This window comes from Rhinolophus hipposideros, assembly GCF_964194185.1.
Source record: "Rhinolophus hipposideros genome assembly, chromosome: 9".
NCBI classification, from domain to species: domain Eukaryota; kingdom Metazoa; phylum Chordata; class Mammalia; order Chiroptera; family Rhinolophidae; genus Rhinolophus; species Rhinolophus hipposideros.
The window spans coordinates 38,370,018-38,389,634 of record NC_138055.1 but is presented as its reverse complement, the minus strand read 5'-3'; the positions used below and the strand labels follow the sequence as shown (position 1 = coordinate 38,389,634).

Sequence of the window (19,617 nt, the reverse complement as noted above, 5' to 3'; positions counted from 1 at the left end):
CTCTGAGCCTCAGTTTCTGCGAGCATAAAATTGGAGTAACAATACCTGCCTGAAGAGCTGATACGAGAATGAAACAAGAAAAGTAATGTGCTTTGCAAACTACTAAAACTTATTACATAAACATGAGGTATTTTCATATGAACCTAATTCTAGGCCACTGCTCATCCATTAGGAAGCAATACAGTTTTTCATTATTAATTCATATAAAATGTTATAAATACTATTTCTTTAAGAACATAGTTCTCAGCTAAAGATAGTACTCTAGGGGCTGTTTAAAAATGTGTGACTGTAGATTGTGTTATTTTAATGACCTGGGGTAGGACATGATTGGCATTTAGTGGGCACAGGATACAGCTTCTAAAGGAATTTCCTACCCAATATACCAACAGAGTGCCCTCTGCTTCTCCCTTAGGAAATACTATATAAGTCATGATGATGGCCATGAGAAGAGTAAAACATGTACATGTGAAATCATCTGTAAATATTCTGTAACGGGGAGGGGGGTACAGAATTCCCACTATATTTAAGCAGCATTCATTTTTCCCTTAAAAGTAGGAAATACTGCAATTCATTTCTCAATTGTAAAATCTGATCTAGAAGTGACACATTTAAAAGTAGAAGGAATTTTTTGTTGTTAATGCATAGCTCAATACCGTTTTAAAACATTTTTCAAACCTTTAATAACAGTGAAATGTTTTACAAGCACAGGAAGCGTGCAATTACTTGGGCTAATGAGACAATGAGCTCAATAATGCAAAGGTCATTTTATTTGGTTTGAGAGGATCTCAGACTATTTTCAGCCTATTTACGTTCCTGAGGGAATACTAAATTATCCGTAATTTCATTTACTTCACTTGGTAGAATTTAACAAATATAGAGTGTCTGTATGTGCCAGGCATTGTACAAGAAATTAGGAAAACAAGTCAACAGCACATTCCTGACCTTGGGAATGTTCCAAGACCTAGTTAACAGGATAAAGAATTCTTATGTTTGCTAAAAGAGGAGAAATAGTGTGAGGTTAAAAATGGACAGTCCACATTAAAGAAGTAATTTAAGTTTATTTGTGATAAAGTCAGCTTTCTAATTTTATTTATTGTTGTAACACACCTTTGCCTATAAAGAATGTTGTAACACACCTTTGCCTATAAAGAAGTTCTTAGAAACAGACAACTACCTCAGGTGTGCTGATTGATATTTGTTTTATCAAGACAGGTACAGAAAATGGATATCACAAGGCATTCACTACGTTCACACTCATCTCAATGAGTTTTATACAAAACTCTAATTACTAGTAAACAGACAGATCACTTAAGTATAGATATGCTTGATAAAATACTCTAAAGTTAAATTATCAAGTAAAAATCAGCATTTCACTTTATAGGCATGGAAACATTACAGAGAAACTAAAAAAATTTGTGATCCCAGAACAAGCTCTATCATTGCTACAAAGTAAGGACTAATTATTGTGAAAGATACAAAACAATCAAGCAAAAACCACAGCTTTTAGGACTAGGGCACAAAATTCTTTCTTAAAAATATGGTGAACTCACCAGTTGTCTCCTGTTCTTCTTCCATGTTTCTGCTTTCCTCTTTGAGTTCATGTTCTGAAATGCTAATTTCAACAAGACAGAATTGTAATCGTGAGAGAAAAACTTTTGCCCCAAAACAAATTCACACATATATATTTAAAATACACTGGTTTAAGGAATGAGGAGAAGGAGAGAATCTTCAGTTCTCAACAGTACTGAATTAATCCAACTATACTATTTTAACCTGAAAAAAAAAAATCAAACTTACAGAAGTCACTTGGTGGATTGTGTGTAAGGTTTCTGTAGAATTCAGTCCTGTGAGCTTTCTTTAATCCCGTGCATAAACCAAAATCAGATAATTTCACATGACCCTAAATTTTTTAAAAAAAAGGTAAAATCAATACTTTTTACTAACTTTGAAACAAAATCTTTATTATAAACTCTTCTTTTAAATGCAATTATAAAAATTCTTAGCTTAGAATTCATACAAGTGAAATGTACAATTACAAATATATAATGACGATTTAAAAAGTAGAAAATGGAAGAAGACAGACAGCCAGCCAGCCATATTCCCCTGATGTCACTTAACTCCAGAGTCCTCTCCTATTGCATCATTCTATGAAATAATGTAGTTTAGCAATATAAACATTGCCGTTGTCTATTTGCAATAACAAAATCAGCTCTATTACTCCATAAAATAATCATCAACCTAATAATTCACCAGTTTAGTCACATGCCTTGGCGTCCAATAAAAGGTTGTCTGGTTTAATATCCCTATGGATGAAACCCAACTGGTGGATCGCATCTATTGCTAGAACAGTCTCTGAAATGTAAAACTGTGTTTCCTCTTCTGTCAAGGTATCTTTCTTCATTAGCAATGTCATCATGTCACCTATAAAAGTAAAAATAAAGAAAAGTAAGTACACATTATCTCACAGCTTGCTCTATTACTCCACTGTTTCTGAGATCTTATTGTTGAAACAGACATAGCTCCTGACTTTCAACTACTGTAAAATATTTTGTCACATAATTATACCACATTTTATTTATCCATTCTTTTACTGGTGGACGTTTATCTTGCATCCAGTTTTTCACAATTATGACCAGGAAAGTAAGTATGTATTGTCTCAAAATGGGAATACCTTGTAAAAGCTGTCTTTGTATTTGTACAATGTGTGCCTGATTTTTGCATTTTATGATCCACCCAGTATACCTGTAACCATCTCTAGGGCCAAATGAAAAAAGTGTCATTACATAAGCAAAAGTTGCATGACATTTAATGGGATTAAGGGAGAAAGTGTGTGAAATCAAATCAAAGCAAAGATGACAAGGAAGTAATATCTACCACTCAATACCCAGAATAAGTTGCTGAAGAAAACATGCTAAACTGGTAAATGAATCAGTAAGCACACCTAGAAACGAGATGTATTCTTTCAAATTCAAGTTTCAAAAGCACTCAGAGCTCCTTGGGCCAGCAAAAATGAGACATCATTCCACTGACAGACTCACCTCTAGACATCCTTTTATTTTCAAGGAATTTTTTTCTTTGAAAGGAGGCAAAGAACAAACACCAGTGAACTTACAACTCAGAATTGACCACTGTTAATATTTTTTCATGATGATTCAAGTCTTTTTAAAAGAGTAACATGTAGAAGTATTCTTTGTCCTCTATTCCCATTCTATTCCCCTTTCCCTTTTTGCTAAGTAACCATCATCATGGATTTGGTTTGATGCATATCCTTCCAGCTTATTTTAAAAATATTTTCATATGCTTATATATTAATCTATAAATTTATAGTCTTCTGTAGGTTTTTAAAAAATTTATAAATGATATCAACTGTACACATTACCTCACAGCTTGCTCTATTACTCCACTGTTTCTGAGATCTTATTGTGGAAACAGATATAGCTGACTTTTAACTTCTGTAAAATATTTCGTGACATAATTACGCCACATTTTATTTAGCCATTTTTCTACTGGTGGACATTTATCTTGCCTCCAGTTTTTCACAATTCTGACCATGCTCAATGAGTATCCTTTTGTAGGTCTCTTGTGCACATGTAGGGGAGACTGTCTAGGGAACACAGCAGGCTATGGAACTGCCAGGCTGGAGGGTACATACGTCTTCCACTTTCGTGGCATCTGAATTGCTGTCCATAAGAGATATTAACTTGCATACATGAAAGGCCAGTTTCCCCCCCAGCCTCATCAGACTTTTAATGTTTTTACTAATCAGATGAGTGTGAAATGATATCTCATTCTTGTTTTAATTTGCATTTCCCTGAATATGGATGAGGTTGAACATTTTCCTATATATTTATAAACCAGCCAGAGTTTCTCTTCAGTACATTGCTTATCATTTCCCATTAGGTTGTATTTTTCTTGAGTCACTTATTGTTCTTAACACTAGACTTAAATACAGTAAACCCAGAATGGTAGTACTTAAAATGTACCAACTTTGTCATTCCTTCAAAATTTGATTTGTGGTCAAAATTAACATTACTATGGGAGGAGCTATTGGAAAACCATGACTGACTATGTAAAATCTCAAAACTAGGAATAGAAAGTAAACCTAGTCAATAAAATTTTAATTATATGTAACAATTTGCTTGTGTCAGTCTGTCATTGCTTGTATGTTTGTTTTTACCTCCAGGGAGAAATTCCATGATTAGATAAAGATTCCTCTTATCTTGAAAACTGTAAAACATCTTCACCACCCAGGCACCATCTGCTTCTACCAAAATATCTCTTTCTGCTCGGATATGAGCCACCTAGATGAATATATTTTGAAAAAATAAATGTAACACATTACACATTTTTCAGGTTTACCTCTTAAAACGATCCATCCAGCTCCTTAAAAATCACAAAGGAGAGCTGGAGTTTTAGGAAAGATTTGAAACATATACGCATGTTCATATCCTCATTAAATATGGAAAAGCTCTAGAAACAGTTTATTTCAGCTTATATCGTTAGGCCTGAAAAGATGGGCTCCAGAGGTATTTTAGGGGAAGCCAAGACCTTTGAGGTAGAAAAATGACTAGTGTAAACACTTTCTAACCTGATTCTCAACCTAGCCACGGATCCTAGTTTTGTCCCATAAATTTAGGGCCCTAGTCAGACTTTTAAAAATTAAAAGTAGTAAGCAGTGCCCTATAGAAGTCAGGGTCCTTAGCTCTTCAACTTCTGGCAAAATATTAGAAATACAGTGCCAACCACATATGTAATTTTAAATTTTCTAGTAGCCACATAAAAAGTAAAAGGAAACACGTGAAATTATTTTTAATAATTATAGTTTATGTAGCCCCATATATCTAAAATGTTATCATTTCAGTATGTAATTAATATAAAAGTTATTGAGGTATTTTACACTCTTTTTTTTGGTACCAAGTCTTGAAAAGTTGGTGTGTACTTTGCATTTACAGCATATCTCAGTTCAGACTGGCTACATTTAAATACCCAGTAGCCACAAGTGGCTAGTAACCATAGTCTCTATCTGGAACTAACTGCTGCCTTTCATCCTTCCTCTGAAACCCTAACCAGTACTACTTCTATTATGATGTAGTTAGATCCCTAGTTATATCTCCTTGTCTCTAAAGCTCTGCATCTTGACCCCAAAAACTTATTCCCATCATTATCTATAATTCCCTAATAAAACTCAGTATCTCAGCCCTCCTCGTCTTCCAAACCTCTTCCCTCTGCAGTCAGTCTCTTCCACAAAATCCCCTATCGCCTTTTATCCTAACTGAAACTAGGCTGTCTGCTAAGAGTTCTGTCTTCCTGCAGAGTGAGTTTTCAAGGATGGCCTGTTCTCTCACATGTTGCTGGGGGGCGGCGGGTGGGGGTAGGTTTCCTGCTCATTCTCCTCCTGTTGCTTGTGATACTTTCCTTCTCTCCAGCTCCTCTGAAGTACGAGCTGTGAGCCTTCAGCAGCACCCATCCTTCTCTCAGCTATACTTTATAAAACTCCTGGGCAGCCCCCTCACTTCCTCCTGACTTTAGCTCACGGCTTACCGACTGCTTTCCATCCTTTCCACTCAGTGGATGGATTGCAACATCCACAAGGATGAGCCATCAAGTACCGTATCTACACAGTTCCTTGACTTCCTCCTCACCTCCAGTGACTTTTTCCTCCACTACACCACCTCACCTTCTTGTCCTTCTCACCAGCGACTGTAGCCCCTCTACAATCTCAACTTTAAGGAACTCTGTTTCTGAGTTTCAGGTCTCTTATTCTTTACACTTCAATCTGCATTCCATGCACACCTTTTTTCTATTACTCTCTTCATAACTTCATTTCTTTCTCTGCCCAGCCTAGATTTCATCACTATGATCCTCTTCTGCAAACACCTTGAACTCCGTCCTTCTCTGCCTCCACTGTATTTGCCTGGCAAAACACCAACCCTAGTTAATCCCAAATTTCTGTCTAGTATGTCTATTCTGCCCCAGAGAAAGTAAGTATTACTAGAGAAAAATCACCTAAGTAACCAACTTGTTGCACTTTACATTCATGATTGCAAATCTCAGTGGGCATTCAACTGTATTTCCCTAACAAGTCTGCTTCTCCACGCATCAAGTCAATAGTCGTAACTATTTCACAACTTCTACTTATACCGCCAATAAGCTATCTACCCCTTTACCCTGACTTGACAACCTGCTCTCTAGCAGGAACTCAGCACTTTACACTGTCAGATCAACCATACAGCATTTGTTCCAGTTCTGTCTGCTTTTCCTTCCTGTGTTAATGAGTAGGCCCCTAGTCCTATCAAACGTCAGCTCCTCTGTCTTCCAGTGTACTCCTGGAATTATCTGCCCTCTTTCTCCTGCACCATCACTTCTTCTCTTCCTAATGAGTTCTTCCAATCATCACTGAAACATTTCCTGCCAAAACAAACAAAACCCAAACCTCCTTTTGACCCTAAATCTCACTTTACCAATCTAGTCTTGGTTCTGCTTCACATGAAAGATTTATCTATACCCCCTTCCCGTTTTCTTTTCCAGCAATCCAGTTAGGCTTCTGCCCGCCAGTACATGGGAACTGTCCTTGCTGAGTTATTCAAAATCTCCACACTGTGACATCGAGCGGCCTCTCTTCCTCCTGCTCTCTCTCTTAGCAGCACACAACGTAGTTGCCCACCCACCTCCTCCTTTAAACACTTTTTCTCCTCTTGGCGTCCCTGACACCACATTCTCCAAGGTTTCCCCAATCTCTTGGTCTCCTCGGCTGTATTCTCCTCTGACTACTGTTTCCTAGAGCTTGGATCCAGGCCCCCTTTTCTTCTCAGTGTATATTTGTTCCCTAGGCAATTTCATCTTGTCCTATTACTTTAAATATTATCAATATGTTGATGAATTCCAAATTACATTTCTAGTCAAACTTCTCCCAAGCTTCCAGCCAACTGTCAACTTAATATCTCTACCTGGATATGTAACAGGCAGCTCAAAGTTAACATGTCACAAAAAGAACCTTCGATTCCCATTGTCTCCAAACCTCTTCCTTCCTCAATTTTTTCTAAATCAGAAAAAGGACAGCGTAATGCACCTCATTCCTAAGCAAAATTCTAGGTATTATTTGATTCTTCCCTTTTTTTCCCTCACCACCCTCGCCCTTCCTCTCACCCTGCAACACAGTACATCACAGAAAATCCTGCTGTCTCTTCCATTGAAACATAACTAATCTGTCTGACTTCTTCCGCTTTACTCTTGTAATCCTAGTATAAGCCACAATCACAAATGGCTGGAATTGCTACATAGGTATCCCTGCGTCAACTCTTGTTTTTCCTATAAATAAGCAAAGGGATTGCTTCATCTTTGTAGAACAGCAATATGACATGCCACCGCCTATTTACACAAAACAGTGTCTTCCTACTGCATTTAGAATAAAACCCGAACTCTGCATCTTGGCCTTGAAAGCCCTATAAGATCTGGTCCCTGCATACCTTTCCCACTTCATCTCTAACCACTCTTTCCCACTTATTTCCAGCTACAACGGCTTCTTTCTCTTCTTTGAGCAGGCCAAGATTATTCTTGCCTAAGGGCCTCTGTGTTTGTTACCAGGATATTTGTTCTGCCAGATCTCTTTATGTCATTCTTTCTCATTATTCAGCCTCTCATCGAATTTTCCCTCCTTAGAGAAACCTTCCCTGATCTAATTCTTCCTCCTAAACCAACAGCATCTGTATGGCTTTCTCCTTCGGTAGAAATTTTCTGCATAGAACTTATCAATCATGACTATTTGAAATAGCTGTCTGCCCATTTTCCCCACTATTATAAAAGAACAAGGGTCAGATTTGTTCTGTTAACAACTGTATTCCCAGAACCTAGAACTTGTAAATGTTTGTTGAATGAATGAAATAAAGTGAAAAATGCAGTGAAAATTCAGGTTGGCCATATCTAAATAAATTTATGTTACAGTACTGTAATATAGTAAGCTTCAGGTAGGGACTAAAAGATTGAAATAAAACATTAGGTTCAGAGAGGTCCCATCTCCCTCTATAACCTCACTGTTGAGTCTTTCACTAAAATGAATATGTATTCAATTTAGATTTCTACGGAGTGTCTATCCAAACTGGAAACACAGGTAAATACATAAAATAATACTACTGATGTTTTCAGATTTATGGTCTTCCCATAAATGTTATAAGTCACTGGAAACGTGGAGAGAGCCCAGAAGTATGAAACTAGAAAATTACAGATTTTAGAAATAGGTTAAATAAGCAAATTCTCAGGAGGATTTGCTTTTTTGATATATGATAGGGATTGAGGGTACTTAGAACTGTCCTTTATTTTCACTGAAGGTATTTTGTTATGGACTGAATGTTTGTGTGGTGATACCCTAACCCCCAGTATGACTAGATTTGGAGATGGGCCTCTAAGGAGGTAATTACGGTTTAAGTGAGGTCATGGGGGTGGGGGATTAGTATCCTTACAAGGAGAGACACCAGAGGTATCTCTCTCTTTCTCTCTCTCTCTCTCTCTCTCTCTCTCTCTCTCTCCACACACACACACATCTATCTATCAATACACACACACACACACACACACACACACACACACACACCAAGGAATGGCTATGCGGGGACTTAATGAGACAGCAGTTACCTGCAAGCCAGGAAGAGCCCTCACAAGAAATCAAACCCTGCCAGAAACCAAACCCTGACAGAACCTTGATTTTAGACTTCCACTCTCCAGAACTGTGAGAAAATAAATTCTGTTGTTTAAGACAACCAGCCTGTGTTATTTTGTTATGGCAGCCTGAACAGACTAATACATATTTAGATTATAAATTTAACTATAAGAATTGAGAAACAATAAAATAGGCTATCAAAAGATTAATAGATTATATAGTAAGATATATAGATTTCTTTTTTTAAAATTAAAATTTATTGGGGAGACAATGGTTAGTAAAATTACATAGGTTTCAAGAATACAATTCTGTAATACATTATCTATAACTGTGTGTTCACCACCCAGAGTCAGAGATTTCTTTTTAAAAATTCCAATATCAACACTTACTCTAACACCTAGTCAGCAGATGTTCCTTCGGTTATATGTGTTAAAGAACATACCTGTTCTTTTTCAAGCATATCAGCTTTTCTCAGTATCTTCATTGCATAGATATGGCCTGTATCTTTCTTCTGGACCAGTCGCACCTAAAATGTAAAAATTAATGACATTATAAATGTTAAACAGTCATTACTATTTATTTAGGAGCGAGAGGTAGGTTCCTTTAAAGAAAGCAGTGTTGCAACTTGCCACTGATGGTATTTGAGGAATTCTATTAAACTTAAACTAGTTTAATTCATTAAACTAGTTTAATACATATTAAGCTATTTTAATACACATGTTAAAGTATCTTAAGATATATATTTTCAATAGCAGTGACTTTTAAAAAGAACCACACCTCTCCAAACGCTCCTCTTCCTATAACTTTCAGAGATTCAAAGTCATCCAAGCCAAGTCTGGTCCTCTTGAGCCGTAAGAACTCGGTTTCCTTACGAGCATGTTGTGATCGGCGTAACTTTTTCTATTAAAAGAAAAGACAGTTTAAAAAGATAACTTTAAAATCAGATTGTTTCAAAGGAAATCTATAGTATTAAAAGATGAGACAACAAAAATGGGGGTGAAGTATCTTAAATATTATATACTGGTGCTACAACTTATTTACCAAAGTCAAGTATTTATTAAGCACGGAAAGAATAAAATAAACTTTAAAACTTTTTAACAACTGATAAAACTTTATTCTTCAAGTGCACTCCATTAAATACTTCGTCTTAACTAGTTCATCATATTCTTTCATCTATATGCTAACTTAATTGAAAAATAAAAATTAAACTTTAAGAAATGCTAACAGTATTCTAATATTGATTTTTACCTTCAAGAAACCTACTTTGCTTCAATTCCCTAAATTCAAAGGTTTCTCTGTCACAATTTCTGAGACTTATGACACTGAAAAAACACAATGGCCGTGTTTCTATAGAGATTACTTATGGTAGAATTTATTCTTGGGCAAATTTTAATAAACTGCTTGAGACTTGGCATACAACTTCCTGAAAATATGAACTTGCATCAAAAAATAATTACATGAAAAAGTCATTAAAATATTCATGTCATAAATGTCATCATTCGTTCTCTAACAATCACAAAAAATAATGAGCATTCATAAGAAATGTTATGAAATACCTGAAGGTACACTTAGAAAGGGCATTTCTTTCATCACTCTATATTCTGTTTTTTTCCCTCACCAAACAAAATTCTGGTTTTTGACATAGTTCCTAGTAGAGGTAACATAGAATGGGAAATAAACAAAATCAGGGGAAAAATTAACCCCCTATTCATCTTCAGCTGAACTCTATCAAGCTTTCAGTGGTTCAGGTTTGAGAAGGAAACAAGTCAAAATGACCGTAGCAGCTCAGAAGACTTGCTCCTAAGTGCAGCTCCATATGTAACTACCGAATAGTCCCTTTCTACCCCTGTGTATATTTGTTTTCAAAAGGGTAAGGCGAACTACTAATTAGATATATGTATCATCAATGCAATGGAATTCTTTGACTTCTAACAAAATTAATGTAAAGGATGGCATTGAGGAATTATGTCTCCAATTTAAACAGCTAAATGAGGTAACACACTCAGGCACATCAACCAGGGACCAACAGTGAAGGTTATATTTGTATTCAAAAACATCTTCTGAATAATACTTAAAAAAACTGAGTTACTAATAAAACAAAAAGATTTAAAAAGTAGTTTTCAATTTTAAGACTATAATTAAAAAGGCCACATGGTGGCACTACAGCACTGTCTTTCAAAGCAGTAAAGGCCTTTTTAAAATTACATAAATAAATACTTATAAACATTTTGAAAGACATTCTGGATTTCTGACTTAATGGATTATAAAACAGAGTATAGTTGGATGTAGTTTCAGTAATTTGTCTAGCCTGAATGGAAAAGCTGACCTTACAGTTTCATAAATTACGCTCACAATTGATAGGTAAGAGAGAGGCAGCTAGAAAAAATAATGTTCATTAATATCTGATAGGTTGTGTAATGCAGCAAGTAAACAATGTTTACGTAGTTGGGGACAGCTATTACATATCCCATAACTGTATGGGATATATAATCCTACAAAAATTGGGATATCACCTATAACTTTGTCACATTACTTTAAAAAAAAAAATCTATTCCATGATATTCGTCATTTTGTATACATTTCTCAACTCTAATGTAAAATCTACCTAGTTTTTAAAGATTCAAATCAATTGTTACCTCTTCCATGAAACCTTTTCTGGATTAGGCATTTTCCCCCTGAATTGGGGTGGAAAATCTCTATTTTTAAAGTTTCCCACATTCTATATGTAAACATATTTTTACACACACTCATATGTAATCTCTCCTCCTAACCTGGAAACTCCATTGTTTATTTATTCCCCAAGTACTTATTCTAGCCTTCTGCCAACTTTGGAGATCTAATGCTACGTAAGATAGTATGGAGTATCTGCTCTAGAAAGAGGGTATTTTAAGGCTACCTCAAGGAACAGGAACAGTGTTACGGTAGAATGTAGGAGGAAGTACCTCAAGAGATCAGGGAAGATTTCCCAGCGGAAGTGATGCATAAAGTGAGACCTAAAGTTTCTTGAAGAATAATGGGAGTTAAGCAGGAGTAAGGAAGTTCCAAGCAGCAGAAACAGCATGTGAAAAGGTCCACCGGCAAGAGCGTGGAAATTAAAGTAATTCAATACCATTGGCCAGCATGGGGGTTGGGTGGCAAGAGATGATGCTAGAGAGTGATAAGCAGAGGCCAAATATCACTGTCTTGTACACCAGTTAAAGAGCCTGCCCTTATCCTGAGAGTACTCAGGAGCCAATGAAGGACATTAAGCAAAGAGTGATGTGATTCAATCTGGCTTTAGAGAGACAACTGTGGTTGCAGAAAAACCTTGTAGGTGGGAGTGGGCCCAAGATTAGCGGAAGAAAGACCAGTTGGGGGCAGTTATTCTTCGGGTTGAAATATGTGGTAGTTTAAAACTAGGGTAATAGCACTGGACTAGAGAACTGGATGGTTTTAAGAAATATATTTAGGAAAAATTTTGAGAGGATTTGATCGATTCTTCTTGGAGCCCTGTGCTTGTTCCACAAACCTATAATACTGTAGATATTGTTCATTAAATCTTTGTTCTTGAAATTATAAAGCTGCCTCCTTTTAAAAATATCCATCATAGCAACAAAGTAAGAAGCTCATATCCAAGTGATGAAATCTACATTATCTAAGAAGTTTTAAAATCATTTGACATCAATAAATGCAAAAGTCGCTTGGGTTGCTTTTGTACGGTTATTACTGTTTTTTCCCCTGGCTTTCTTCAGATATAATTGACATCTGACATTGTATAAGTTTAAGGTATACAATGTGATGATTTGATACACATGATTTGATATTGTGAAGTGATTACCACAATAAGATTCATTAATATATTCATCAGCTCATATAACTACTATTTTTTTTGTAGTGAGAACAATTAAGATCCACTTTCCATTTAAGATCAACTTGCAAGTACATAATACATAGGACTGTTAACTATAGTCACAGTAATTACAGCTAACATTACCTCTTCATCTGCTAATCCTTCTTCTTCCATGGCGACTTCTAATTTCTTCTGCCTTAACAAAAGAAAAAATAATTTAAATTTTAAATACATTCCTAACTATTCCCATTTAAGAAATATACATTTATTTACTCAAGTTTACAACTTCAATTTGCTGTTTAAAATAAAATATTTCAAATTGAATCAAAATAATCACTAAAAATACTTTTCTTTTTAAAATACAAACTTAATTCAGATTTAACTTTCTCGTACTAGCCAAACAAAAAATTTACTTCTAAAGCTGCCCAAAGGAATTATTAGCAAAGGTAAATGATGTTCTATTAAGGAAAATTCTGTCATCTAACGTTCAAACCACCAAAATCATTAACATTTATCAATGTTTAGATTAGAAGTATATAAAGGTAACTGTAAAGACTAAAAGTATAAATTTTTAAGGTGGATACCCATTTGAATACTGATTCTAACAATTAGCTAAATGAGCTTGTCTAAATACTTCACTTAAAATCTAAGCTTGATTTCCTAATCAATCAAGGAAAGATATTCAATGCAGTTGAGTGTATTTTATTCTATTACAATTCTTTGTAAATTGGAAAGTCATACGTGTACATAAAAAGTAACTAATTAATAACCAGAACATTTGCTTTTCTAGGTATAGCCAAGTTCAGTTGTTCTTTATTTTTAAATGGTACGCTTATAGTTAGTTAAGCCAAGCATTGTGGGAGCAGGGAGGATGAAGGAACAACAGGATGCATGAAGTAACTAGAGAAATGCTTGTGGTACGAATTTTGCAACTCATTTCCAAGTGAGTATGAAGTATTTTATTTCTGTTGTACTGGTTTTTCCTATAGATAAACCTGAGAGAGCTCTTCTTAATTAGTGTTGAAATATGTTAGACTAACTTTCCAGGATTTATCCACATCCTGGGGGTTGGGGATTGAAACCATAATACAAATTGTTTGGTATTTGTTATTTATGACAATATATCTAAAGGTCAGCTCTTTACTAACCCATTATTAAGACCACTTCTTTTTCTTTCTCAAGGAAACTTCCCAACAAAAATATCTAAAGCTTGGACATACATCAGCAACCCAAAGGAGATGAGACTAATAACTCATTCTTCACCCACTTCCTCAGCATTTATAATAGGTACTTTGGTGCTTACACACTGATTTTTATCTTTCATTTACATATTATTCCCCTAAGCCCAACCTGAGAATGGAATGAGCTCCTAACATCGGATTCTGTGCCTGCCATTATGCACCACTCACTACAGAGCTGTCTGTTAAATGATTCTGAGTTTTCTCCTCTGCAGAAAGAATCCAATGAGCAAGAGGACCACGAATCTGGAGGGATATCAACATACAAGCGACTCTATTCCTCTGTCAAATCTCTATTGCCCCCTTTCCTATCCTGGCCAAGACTAACATTTCATGAACTCTTCCCTCATTCTGGGGAAAGAGGCAGTAACTTTCATCTGTTTCCACCATAAGTTGATGGGAACAACTGTGACTTCTCTCGTGCCTTTTAAAAAAATAGTTTTCTTCCTAAAATGCTCTGAAATTTTGTTCTGATCAGTACTTTATTTGGCTTATGTATTTATCCAATTAGTTAAGCCTTAGGAATTCATCACGTTTCCTTAAAGTATAAACTTTTAGAAAGTAGGAGCTATTTGATATGACTCCAATGGTACCACCAAGTTGAGACTGTTTTTTTAAATAACAGCAGATACTTCTACTCTTACTTTCCTTTGTTTGGAGGACAAAACTGAATTACTTTCAGGTTTCAGCAAGAAAAGACAATGAACCTTTAAAATTCGAATTAATAACTTAAATTCCTGCCTCCTGAAAAGATACAGGTCTTTCTTTCCTTGGTTCTCTTCTACCTTGTTCACTCTCCTTGATGATTTGATCACTTCCAGAGACGTTCATTACATTTACAATTAATGTAACTCCTTATATATTTGGATTTATTTCTAACTTATTTTGTGTTTTCTATTTGTCTCTGGTAATTTGGTACTTTAGTTTTTCTTTTTCTCTTGCCTTCTTTTGAACTGATTATTTACTCCCTCATTTCATTTTTTTTCTTTCTACTAGTTTGGAAGTTACAAACTTTATTTTTGTTCTTTTAGTAGCTACCTTAGAAATTATAATATGTACACTTAATTTGTCAAAATCTGAAATTAATCAATCTGTTATATCTCTATCCTTAGAGATACAAAGATATCTAAGAACACTTTAATTCCACTTAATTCCCTCCTGACTGATAGTCTAGTATTAGAAAATATTTTAATTCTATTTTTTTATATGCTGAAGGCATTATCATTATTATTGTTATTGTTTTTATACAGTAGATTTTTGTTGGGATTTATCCATGTATTTGCATTTAGATCTTCTGTTTGTGATCACTTTCTTTCTGCCTAAATTGAATCTTTTGGAATTTCTACTGATGACTAACTCTTAGTTTAACTTGACTCTGCTCCATTCTCTTTCCTCCCTTTTAGGAACTTTGATTAAAGATATGATAGCTTTGCTCTGTTTCTTAACTCTCTTTCATATTTTCTTAATCTGTCTCTCTAGGTGGACTTTTGAATAATTCTTTTCTAGTTCTAATTCTCTCCTCAGCTATGTCTAATCTATAGTTAGACCTGTACAAAATTAAGTTCAAAACTTGAGTCTTTTTCTCGAGTCCTATTTTCTCTAAAGTTATACCTCTCTCTGTTTGCCCAGGCATGACATTTCAGAGCCAGTATTGACTTGTTTCTCTTACATTTCTTATTTGGTTACTTTCCATGTTTTTCCAATCTTTCTCACCCATCACTTTTTCTCTGTTGTTACTGTCACAATCTAAATTCAAGCCTCCTTTCTATTTGCCTGGGCGATCTCACTAGCCTTTCCCGTTTTTAATCCCTCTTCCCACAGTCCATTCTCTACATTACAACACTCTTCTTAATACCTGCGATCACTTGATCTTGTGTTCAAAACTCATGAAGGCCATTACCATGAGAATTGTTACTGTTAACAAAGCATCCCAGGCTCCCAGGAAATGTGGAAATCCAACTTGAGCTAAATTGAATGTTGCCTGACCTAGCACTGACAGTGACTTCTGTCTCTAATATCCTTCCTCCTGCTCTACTACATTTCTTCTCCCTTTTACGTCCTATGTATAAATAGGACTCTTCCTTTAGAGGCCTGTTTAAAGGCCAGCACCATTTGTGAAGCCCTCCCAGTAGCGTTAAACAAAAGCAATCTCTTCTTTGCCCGTCTCTTAGTGGTACTTTACACTCTTTCATGTAATATTTATGTGCATTATCTCCCTTACAATAAGTTTCCTGAAGGCAAAACAATGTCTTTCGTTTTTTATTCTTCCAGTGCCACTTATATACATACAACACTATAAAGGTATTTGGATTAAAGTCAGTTATTCATACTGCATCCCTCTAAAAGAAAGTATAAAGATACATCATAATTTCATGGTTGAATACATTTTGTTTAAAACATCAAATGACATTTGGACACACAGGACAAGAACCTATTCTGCAAAAATGAAAAAAGTAACGAGGTCCTGTCAGTACAGGAAACTTAAGAACAACACACAGGAATCTATAATATTTATATTCTTAACGGACATGTTGACAGTCCACCTATAGCACGACAGCTTATTTAACCAAACAGAAAACTCTGACTAGCCTTTACTATACCTGGTTTCTCTCTCTTCATGCTGTAAAATTAGGTTGCTGTAAAAATTCTCCAGCGTGAGCTTGGCCACAGTCACTCTTTCCCGGGTATGATTGCTCATAGGAAAGGTGGGTGTAGTCCCTGCCGTCATTGCCATAGTAATGGAAACTGAAATAACATATAAACACAAATTATTCAGTAATGAAAAAAACAACAACACAACTCTCTACCCTTTATAACAAACTCTAAAAATGGTTTGATTTCTACTAAACAAAAGTCTACCCTAACAGTTGAGACATCCAAATATTTCACAGTATAAATAATACAATGCTAGTAATTAAAGAGAAAACTGTACTATTCCCAAAACAACAGAAATTAAATTTGGGAAAAATCAGGGGTGAATAACAGTAAATAAGCACTGGCGACAGTCCACACACAATATAAATACATTTATACACAAAAGGTTGTATTAAAAAAGCATTCAAAACAAGAAAGTTTCAATTTATTATATATTTTTTTATTAATTACTAAATAAAAGTCCACAAGATTTTGCTAATACTTGTGTCCTCAATAAATGTAAATCTCCTAAGAGTTAATGTTGTTTAGTTAAATAGTAAGAAATAGCTTCTGCCATATAAATTTTATGAAACAAAGTTTTGCATCAAATAAGCACACAGATATTAGTCTTTCTTATGGGTATATGAGCATGTGTTAGGGGAAAACTACTTTTAGAAGGAAGCCCCTTTGGATGGAGTCTATGGCTGTCCTATTTCATTCTGAATTCTATGTCATTTCAGATATTGCTATTGCAAGGTCTGGTATGCTTCTCCAGACTACGAGGTCTATTTCATTTTCAAATGATACTCAAATGCCTATAGGAATGAGGCAGGAAACAAATATATGAGTCAAACCAGGTGACAACAGGGAAGTTTTGTGGACTAGACAGTGTGTTTTTACTTTAAAGTCATTCAAGTACCAACTTTTAAAAATCAGAGGCCCAACTAAACAAAGTATTGATTTGAAGAAGATAATCTGGACAATTAGACAAGGAATGTAGCAAAATGACTCCTTCATAAGGGAACAGATTGAATTCTGGTGGTTGCTTTGATGGGCACTGACCCTAAGAGATTTGCCTACCATAGTCTACACCTAGACCAAAACCAAAACTGGAATGGTTCCATACATTAAAGAGATTTTTGCTTATCTAGATGGGGATCGTAACAGACCACCCTAGAGAAGGTCCAGATTGCTGAAAGTGAACATCCAACGCTGCATCTTTGGCTGAAATATTCCCCCAGACCTGCCATCTCCTCCCCCACACCCACCTCTCCTTAATTACACACAGATACAGACCCCTGCCTGTGGGCCTGAGCTGGACTAGCTCCCAGGCATGATGGAATGAACTAAAAGTCCTTTCTTGTGTTTCAATGTCAAGCAAGTCAAGTACAGACAGAAAGTACACAGTTAACTATGGCAAAATTCTAGTCCCACTGTCATCTTACTGGGTTTATGTCTAAAACTGAATCTATGATTTTAGCATCATAAACTTGCTCCTTTACTGAGTACTCTAAATCTTTTTATAACAAGAAGCTGATCACATTATTTGTTTAAAATCATTCACATCTCCTCACTGCCTACAGCAAATCAAATTAGCTTAGCAAGATAAACAAAGACAGTTCACATTCATTGAATGCTGGTACATATCAGGAATTTTATATTTTATTCATTGAATCTCCCTCTTTTCTCCTGAGGATTTAAGATCGTGGCACTTCCTATGCATGACTATATTTCATCCTCACAACAGCCCTGTAAGGTAAGGAACTGAAGCTTAGAAAAGTCACATACACGCAGCTAGCGAGCTGTGGCATCAGGACTCCGATTCCCAGTACTGTCTCCAGCTTGCCATTCCAGCCTTATCTGCCGCCCTTCCTCACAGCTCACTCTTCTCCCAACATACTTGGTTCTTTCACGTCTCCAAGCCCTCACATGACTTACCCCCAAACCAGTTATGTCCTGAACTCTTCGCAGGAAACCTGCTGATTCTTTATGGCACAGTCTTATCATGAATACTTCTCTAACATACCCTCCCAGCAGAGACACAATATTTGCCATTCTTACATGTGTGTTCTCTAGCATTTGTACCAATATATCTCAGGTACTGGTGCTTATCTCTCTACTTCTCTATCCCATTAAACTAGAAGCACCTCTGGGCAAGAACTTTTCCGATTCATTTTTTAGTATTTACCACAATAGCACTGTATCTGACACATAAGTAGGCATTCATAAATGAATGAGTCCACCTATCAAATGGGAGGTGGGGGAAGAGTTGAAAGAATTGGCTAAAAGTAAAGTACTCTATGCAGGCTGGCTAAGAAACAACTGTGGAAAAAGTCAGAAATTTACCGATCTAATCTAGGCCCTGCTGCTAACTGAGCATATGGTCTTATTCAAATCACCAGAACACTGAACTGAAGTCACTTTTCCCCAGACAGGCATTATAATATTTGCTCTACCTAGTTCACAGGCACAGGCTATGGCCATCTGAGATAATACACAGCAAAGCCACAATAGCTTATACAATTGTAAGACATTATTTTAGGCACTTAGTTTAATTTCTTAAATGTGCTAACTGCTTTAATAATAATATTATTTTTAAACACGATACATAATAAAAATCAGTGAAACTCAAGAATTATTATGGCCAAATGATTTTGAAGCGCTAAGCTGTTCTCGGAACGCTATCCAACACAATGGGCAATGCTACCAAGCCATGTTTGGAAATATCAGAATCACTGTGTTCATGTTCTCAGTTTCAGGATCAAATGCAGAAAAGTCAAAGGAAAAATGGAACACACATGGTATATAGTAGACATCCCAAATCATGTTTGTTAAGTGGAATTTGAGGTTTGGGAGAGGGGGGAAGGCAGCTGGGGAGGATGGACTGGAAGTTGAGGAATTCAAATAATTTGAGGCAATCTAACTATATAAAATTAAGCAAGTTTCTTATTCCAAGACTTTCCAGCATCTTTAATAGTTAATATGGTCCCTAAGCCGTCAAAAAGGCGATAATGTCCACAAGTTGCAGTAGTTGTCTAGGGAGCCTCCATTAGGCATATAAAATTTGAGCTCATAGGTAATTGTCTCCAAACACAATAAAAATGTGCCTGTTACTTTTTTTTTTTCCAACAAACATTTAGGGGTGGAGGGGACTTAGAAGCTCCAACAAAGAGCTACACTAGGGATTTTAGAGTGCTTTCTGTAGGCCCAGAAGTTCTATAGCTGATAAAGAATCTTCGAATTGGTTTAACAGTTCCTAGCAG

General features: G+C 35.8%; 1 protein-coding gene across 6 annotated transcripts in view; it reads right to left on the bottom strand.

Moving 5' to 3' along the window:
• The window catches only part of STK38L (serine/threonine kinase 38 like), a 74,177-nt gene that overhangs the window by 8,859 nt on the left and 45,701 nt on the right, over positions 1-19,617 (bottom strand). For 5 of the 6 annotated variants that reach the window (XR_013994027.1, XM_081060122.1, XM_081060123.1 and 2 more), the window contains 8 exons: positions 16,321-16,465; positions 12,627-12,678; positions 9,431-9,553; positions 9,096-9,179; positions 4,178-4,301; positions 2,267-2,421; positions 1,798-1,900; positions 1,551-1,612 (listed from right to left, as the gene is read on the bottom strand). Coding sequence is in view for 5 of the 6 variants with exons in the window: in XM_081060122.1 (XP_080916248.1) it covers positions 1,551-1,612; positions 1,798-1,900; positions 2,267-2,421; positions 4,178-4,301; positions 9,096-9,179; positions 9,431-9,553; positions 12,627-12,678; positions 16,321-16,454 (837 nt within the window). In the remaining variant the exon portion in view is untranslated. The remainder of the gene's footprint in view (positions 1-1,550; positions 1,613-1,797; positions 1,901-2,266; positions 2,422-4,177; positions 4,302-9,095; positions 9,180-9,430; positions 9,554-12,626; positions 12,679-16,320; positions 16,466-19,617) is intronic. The other variant, XM_081060125.1, reaches the window with a different exon arrangement.